The sequence below is a fragment of the Dendroctonus ponderosae genome, unplaced genomic scaffold (assembly GCF_020466585.1).
Source record: "Dendroctonus ponderosae isolate FM_Combo_2020 unplaced genomic scaffold, Dpon_F_20191213v2 Dpon_F_20191213_568, whole genome shotgun sequence".
NCBI classification, from domain to species: Eukaryota; Metazoa; Arthropoda; class Insecta; order Coleoptera; family Curculionidae; genus Dendroctonus; species Dendroctonus ponderosae.
The window spans coordinates 3457-11856 of NW_026018784.1; the positions used below are offsets into that span (position 1 = coordinate 3457).

An 8400-nucleotide genomic window follows, 5' to 3' on the forward strand; every position below is an offset into this window, starting at 1 on the left:
TCTGACCCAACTTTTATTAAAAATAGTTTCCTACATTGTCGATATGAAATATTCCGTCTCAAAATGCAATTTTGAAAATGTAGGTTCTGTGAGTAGCCAGTCCTTTGGATGGAAAATAACTAGAAATATTATAACAATAATTATTCTATTTGCCTGTAACTTAGTTAAGCTTTACTAGAAATATTTTGGCAAATTATTTATTTAATAGCAACATTGTTTTGTGGTTTTTCAGTTCAAGCCCTGCATTCCTATTGGGTGGGAGGATTCAAAGACTGGAAACAGAAGAAATGGATATATACCGATGGATTATTGATGCAGTACCCAACGTTCAAGGAAATTCACATGAGCGAACGAGATAATTGGACATGTTTGCTCATTGATGGCGTGAGGAAAAGGTATCAAATAATATGCATTTTGTTTTCATTAAATAGCTATTAACCACTTAATAAATGCCTATTGCGGGTAATAAACCCAATAACTTACTTAGTTCGCACATGTAATTAAAGCAAGGACTTTTATTTGCGTTAAAGTAAATATTTCATCAAAGCATCCAGTTCTTCTAACAAAATCTGGCATTAGTCCAACTAAATCGTCTATCTAGTTAGTGCATTTCAATTGTTAACCATGTCAAACATTTCATTATATCTTAAATTTAAAACACAAAAAGAATGAAAGTTTATTGTGTTTAAAATAGATGGAAAGCAGAAGACTGCATGGAACGTCGCCCGTTTATCTGCGAAACCAAATCGATAGCATCGGTTGTTTTGCATGTTGTGGATAAGAAAGTGAAGAAAAAGATCACGATTGACGAGTGTATTAGCAATTCAGCTACATTGACTAACAAACAGAGAAGAAAGTGCCTCAAATTGCTGGAAGGAGATGCGAAAAACACGAATCAAAACGTTTTAAATGAACCGGCAGCAGTAAGTGAGTATTAGTATTCATTGGTATCTGGCGTTATAACTAACTTAATTGCAATATTAAACACAATCTGGAAAACCCTGGCTGTATTTTTTCAATTGACATAAATCATCTATATTGGGATATTACTCGATTTTTTATAAATATTTCAATTGACTCGAGCAGCCAGATGTTTTTCCTACTTACTAACTGAAACTAACATCATATGTGGCCAAATAAACCGAGTTATTTTTAATCAGCAGCAGCTTCAGTTGTTTGAATTTTGATCGATTATAGAAAAATCTGAGAGCAAGCACTAAAATCGCAAGTTTGTATATTAATAAAAGTGGATTTTTTCGAAACGGTTTATGGCAGCAGGCATTTCAAATATGGTCAAAGAAATTCAGAGGAAAGTTATATGAAGTCAACAAAATGGCATTTAGCTTAGTAGTAATTAAAGTTAAGCGAAATTTTAAGTCATTCGGAAAGTGATTAAGTCTAAGCTTATCCAGAGCATAGTGATTCATGCGTAGTAATCGGACAAGTCTCGATAATAATATTGCAAAAACATCACGCACAAATAAAACGGCAAAATAAAACTATTTTCGAAGCTGAAGCGGTGGAAACTTTACAGTAGCGGAAAAAATAATTGAAATATAAAACCGACATGCAGCACAAAATCTTATCTAACTAATATCGTTTTTTTTGTTTAATTTTTGGTTATCTGGTAGATTTTATTCGAGAAAATGGACATTTGCAAAACTGTGGATCTCTAGGAAACTGTAAATCTTGGAGCTTAGAGGGTGAAACAAAACAATGGTCAAAATAATTCAGATTCCGTGAATGAAACACCCTGTAATTCTGAGTTGTCAACTGCGACTTTAGGTGTAGAATTGTCCATGAGAAAAAATAACAACATTGTTAGAAACACTTTACAATCCTTTTAATCCTCAATGCATACAGAGCAAAAAAACTATATAATTAAAGTGCTCAACAAATTAAACGTTACATGACTAAATTTGCCCTGTTTGGAACTGGATACATTTCATTTTTGTTTGAAGCCTTACATAGTCACTTTTTTGTCGGCACTTGCTTTGAAAAAAAATAAGTATGTACTTCAAATAAAGTTCCAACACGATGGAAAATTACACAAAATTTAATTTCCGAAAGTTTGGCTTTTCCTCAGTTGAACAAATAACAGTTTTTTGGACTTCAACTGCAGAGGCTTAGAGATGGACTTCATATATCTAAACGGTTTTTCCATTTCTCCCCTGCTCATTTAGTTACAGGGTGATCCCAAAAAATCTACTTTTTGCTTTTGCACTGATAACTTTTTTCGTTTTGGACAGAATTTAAAAATATATCAGTTGAAGTCGCTAGGCTGAAGCTAAAACTTTATAGTCGAATTGAGACAAGAATTCAATACACAGGGTTGCATTAAAACTGACCCAAGTCCTCCAATTGTTCTCGAAATCTGGGATTCTGATAGATTTTCAATTAAAGTGAAGTTTATTTTCAAACAATTCGTGTTTTCATGCAACCGTGTATATGGAATTTTTTCGTTTTGTATTTTAAGTCGCTTATTAAATTTTCGACATGAACTCTAGCTTTTAAAAATCGGGCTTAAAGGAAAAATAGCACCACTGCAAGACCAGAAAGTTGATTTTTTTAGATCAGTCTCTAAATAAAACATATTCACGAAAAATTCAGAAACCATCTCAAACCGCTCTCTATCTTTATGCCCTTGGTGGCAAAGTCCAAAAAATCGTTTTTTCTTTGTTCAACCGGGAGCATGCCAAACTTAAAAAAAAAATAGCATTGTTTGATTTTCCACCCTGTAGAAACTTTATTTAATTTGTTTGTTGATTTTAACTGTATTTAATATTTTTCAAAATTCCGAACTGACAGCAAAATAATTGGACCAGATAATGCTTATTATTATTATTCAGTTCCAAAATTAGGGTAAATTTCACCAATTATGGCAAAGTTTATTCATTCTTATCTATTAACTGAATAGAAAAAAAATCCAACAGAAAGCTCGAGTAAACTAAATATATTTCGTCTGATAAACGCAGATATAATTGCAATGTAAAAATCAGTCATATCATAAAACCATATAAAAACAGCATAAGCAATACTAAAGCCATGCAGATGAATCCTTAAAGAACAATCGGATGCAAAAATAGAAAACAAGCGCGAGCCAGTGTTTGAAAACCACAAGAAGAATATTACAGGAAAAAATAGAGAAACATAAGAAAAAAACAGTGTTCACAAAGTAATCACAAGAGTCTCGATGTAATAAGAATTAATTGACTCGCACAAATGGTAATGAAGATCTATTTGAAAAATGTTTCTAATGAATTAAACGCCTGAGACCCTCAAAGCTTTCAAGTTAGGTCGAACGAGACTCCCATTTAAATTATAAAGTTTACCGAAGTGGAACATATTGATATTCTGGTCAACATGTTTAATGTGGTTTACGATACTGAATAACTAAACGACTAAGTTTCGACTCTAAAACGACTAAGTTTCAGGAACATGTCCGATAATACATATTCGGAGGGAAGCAAAAAAGATACTTTAGAAAACGAAAGCAGAGGCGCAAAAGCAACATCATATATACAGATGATGCAATCTTTACAGCAACATCTTGGAGGATTATTTTCGGCTCATTCTTCAGAGCTACCAAATAACATAAACTTACCTTAAACACTAAAAACACCAAGTTCATGCTGATCCATGGAAACCCAAGTCGATGTAATATTCTTATAGAGAATCAAACAACCGAAGGAGTAGAGAAATATACCCACAATACAGTTATATAATGCCAATGTATAAAAACTTGATCTGATGATTCTCTAACTATAGAAATCTACGGAACAGAAATTTCATACCCGAAATGCAAAATAAAGAAAACCATCCCTTAAATATTTTTTTTGGCGGGGCCTTCGATTATCTATAATTACGTATATAATTTTCGAATGCTTCCTCTAGACAAATATTAGCTGTAAAAAGTGAGTTTTATTCTCAGTATCATTTCGTAACGAGATCACAAAAACGAAAATGGCGTGGAAATTGCAGGACATATAACAACTCCATGAATAGAATTAAGGTGGGCCTGCATGCTGCCATTAGATTACTTTATTACTTGGAACATACACAGTAAACCATTAAAGCAGCACATGCATTAGGAATTGCATTAATAATACAGCCTTTGGCCGTTTACATTAAATGTTCCCCTCTTGTCTTCTAAACAGTAAAACTATGAAAGATTTAAGTTCAGCAAAAGATTTTCAGTATTTGCTTCAGAGAAAATTGAAGACTAGACTGTATAATCTTCCAGATGATATTCTCATGTGAAAAACACGTCCCGATTACCTTATTCCGGTAAAATTTCCATTGATTCGCCAATGAATCCTAATTGTTGCGCACTTATAGAAGGTTAATATGCCATAGTTGAGCCATTAACTAACAATCGGCAAAAAGATAAATTAGAAACATCTTCACATTGTTCAGTCAATGCACAATGCTGACACGCTAATTAGAGGGCATTATGTACAGTATCTTTAAATGCGATCTAAAATTCACTACACGCCCTATTCTCGGATGACAAATTTTTAAATTTTTATGCCACAATGCATGTAATAATGCTGTTGATTCATGTGCTGGATTTATTGATATTACTTGACTATTCTGATTTATAGTCCTTTATCGTCAATTACATCAGTAAAGCTAAGCGACTTGATGATTTGTTTGTGCAGACACAGCTAATTGTAAATAAATTTGTGTTTTAATTTAAAGCATTACAGTACAAAGTGCTGGTTACTTTAAATGTTTGATGGATTATTTTGTGAAATGTCCGTGTGGAGTCCGGGCTGGAAAATTTTACAAAAATGTCTTAGTTTATTATTAATAAAATGATAAACGTGTCGAATCATACATGAGACTGGACTACGGAATCAATTACTGTCGTTCATGCTTTTATGGCATTTCAGTTTCCTTTTATATTTAGCTCATTATGGTATTATATTGGGTGTGTGCATTAATTCAATTATAAAATAAATGATTCTCATTGCTAATTTTATTCAACAAAGGAAAACTGTCAAAGCATGTTTTGGAATGGGATTTTTGAAATACAGTAAGCAGGTTAATCTAGGCTGTACAGATTTGGAAAGGTTTAGAATATTTTTTAAGCTTCAGCTAACTTTTAGAAATACATTTACAGGTGCTTTAAATTTAGAAAAAAATAGCTAAGCAAAATATGTGGCAGAGGAGAACCAAATTCCAATCTTGTATCCAGAGGTATTTTTCAATGAGTGAGTAAATTTCAAACAGAAGGGTGAAATATTGTGAAGCTGCATCCCAATTATTACAGTTGCGATTCACAACAAACACCTGTTTCAGTAGATAAGTTGTTTATGATTGAAGCGGATACATGTTTTCAGAAGTCCTTTGTTGTCTATTTCGTCTAAAAAATGTTTTTCTGCCTTGACACAAACACAATAAGAAGAAATTGAGAAAAAGGAGCACTCATTATCAATCTGTAATAAAAGACGTGAGGAAATCTGTTTTGTTAATAACATTTTTTAGGTGAAATAAGCAACTAAAATATTTGAAAAATATGTTCTGAAGGGCATATTTTTGTAAAGAAAATATCAGCAAACGAATTTTGCCATATTGGTCGGATATTCATCCATATATTTTTCGAGTTACGGTTAAACCAACCCTAACTAGGAAAATAAATCAAATCTTCGGAATAAGTGGGAAGGAATTAAAAAAGCATATTGTTGTAGGGCGTATATTTCAAGAGAAAAAATATTATCTGGTGTGCTGTATTTAATTTTGCTTTAAAACATCATCTATCACCTGATTGAAGGAATAGTGGCTGACAATCATAACAAATTTGAAAAAACGGTTATTTTTCCACATGTTTTTTTTGGAGAATTGAAAGGTCGGTTCGGCCATAAATTAGTTCGGTTATGTATTTTAATGCCTTTTGATTTCCTTGACTCATTTTGAATTCCGATTCCAAACCGTCATTGGTTAAAATCGGATATCTCCTAATATTAAATTGAAATTGAATTGTTTTACTTGACTGCAAGTTAAACTTCCTCATTTTCAGCGTTTTGTGATTCCATAGAATGTTAATACATTAAACCAATTTCCACATACAAACATTGTTGGCCTGATACTTTTGATACTAAAAAATGCACGTTTCTTTTTCTCAAGTGGCAGACAAAGCTTCCATTCGTTTTTTAATTAGATGTCCTATTTTTTCTAGCATTCGACTATTAATAATGGACTGCTTTTCACTTGTATTTAAACTTATAATAACATGTACATATTCTCGGATAGAAAAAGTTTTAAACGCGCTTCTAATTTAGGAATTTACTACAAGATGTTTTTTCAAACAGAGTGCCTCGCTTACAAAAGGCAATCAAACTTAACATTCGGTAAATGCAATTTTGATTCAGATATTCGAATTCTTACTTCTCGGAAATTCCATGAGTTGTTTTACATCAGCAACTAAGCAAACAAAGGTTTGCAATCGCTTTATGGTTTTGGCTTTAATTTTAGAACAAGTCGTCTCAGACAAACGTTACTTAAATGTAATTCACGTCAATAAAAAGTTTCTTGAAAATCGTAATTTTTAATGACAGGCGGACGTTAGTACACTTGATTGAGTTGATTTATCAGAAACGAATTAAGATTGAGTAAGATGAAATTCAAATCAAACCTAAAATTTGAAGACAGCCAGATCTGGACCTGAAGAAACGAACTTTCCAAGAAGACTGAAAGCTGCTATTCTTCAAAAATTATTTATTTTTTAATTTGTTGTCAACAAATTGTAAGAGGGTAAAACTCAGTCAGACTGTCGAGTCTCGCGAGCTTATTAAATATTTTTTGAAGAGCGAAAGTGGAAACTTTCAGTAACTTTTTTATACGGTAACTTTGCGGGCACTTTTTTTGAAACTAAGTTTGCAAGTAACAACATTCCGTCTTGATTCTATTTGAAAAGTCAATATTTTTCCAAGGAATTTCAAAATGATAAACCAAAGCATTCAATTGAATAAGTCCTAGACACTAAATATGATGAAAGATTTGAAAAAAAAACACACTTATTGACATTTTTCTCTTAAAGTAGTTATGGATAAGCTAATTAAATAAAACGCATGATTGAGAATCACAAAAAACATTTTGTTAACAAAATATAACAATCATAATAAAAGAAAAATAATTTTACATAAACGTATTAATGACAATTGGTCATTTGGCTACTTGTAACTTGTTCACTGCCGATTTCAAGCTATTGTTCATCCGAGAGGTTTTTAACAATTTTCTTCGCGTGATTAAAGGGGAACAAACTCAGTGAGACTACAAATGTTAAATAAGTTGAAGTGAATTTGAAGAAATATTCCATTTTAAGTTGAACAACAATTAACTAAACCGACGTAACATGTTAAATTTTTCAATGAATACTGTCTGAACCTTTAAAAGCAAAATTCTTCATTAATTATAATTTAACCAGACAATAACAAACTTCAATTTATTGTCGTTTCTCAAATCTCAATGTGCAAATAGTGCCGCAAAAGGGAGAAATATAGTTATGATAATTTTTCTGCTGAATAATTTTTTTCTAATTTGGAGTCAACATGCTTATTGATATTAAAAATGTAGCAAAATATGCAATTCACCATTCTGAAAGCTCACATTGTTGGTATTTTGTTATGCCACGTGCCTTGCAAACAGTCCATAAAAACATATTTTTTAACATAAACGGGATTTTAAAACTTTTGAAAAGTTTTATGAAATGTACACTAGTTTGTTTATTAAATAAATTGTGTTACAAATAGTTAGCGCTATTTAGAAATAATCGGGCCATTAGAAATTAGTGATAAGTACATGCAAGAGGATAACTGGATTTCCGGCCAAACGTGCTCTTCATTGCCTTATTTATGCAACGAGTTAGACGTGAGCCATGTTTGAATTTCCTTTGATTTTTCCGAAATAATGCTAGACTAAGCAAGTAGGAAAACCTTGAAATTGAATTGTATTGCCGATAAATAGACCGAGCAATGTAATTATTTATAGGCAAACGAACTACTGTTTAACAGCATTTTCCTCCAACAAAGTATTATATTTCATCGTAAACAGAAAAACCTTAAGTTCAACGATTCAAGGCGACGTAACATTATTTGGTTCAAGGGTAATCCGATTTATCACTATCGATAAATGCAAATAAACCAAATGTATTACTTACTTGAGGTGTCACAATACATAATTTTCACTATTATTGTAGTAGCTTTCGATCTTAAAGTGGCGACAGTTAGAAGCAATTATGGCTTACGGTCAATAGGTCAAGCGATTAATTAGGAAGTAGTTTGACTCTCGATAAACCCAGTAAATTGTTTGGAACAATTTAATAATTGTTATTGTATAATACAGGAAACGATTTCAATGGGGATATGTTGCTGTCGTTTTTGCGATATTGAAAATGTG

At 32.0% G+C, this 8400-nt stretch overlaps 1 protein-coding gene across 1 annotated transcript; it reads left to right on the forward strand.

Moving 5' to 3' along the window:
- Positions 1–232: 232 nt before the first annotated feature.
- LOC125504726 lies at positions 233–3762 on the forward strand (the record flags this gene model as incomplete). Its single annotated transcript, XM_048667116.1, has 3 exons — positions 233–395; positions 695–927; positions 3435–3762. Coding segments are annotated over 3 exons (446 nt in total), but the record flags the coding sequence as incomplete, so codon positions are not given.
- Between the last annotated feature and the right edge of the window lie 4638 nt (positions 3763–8400).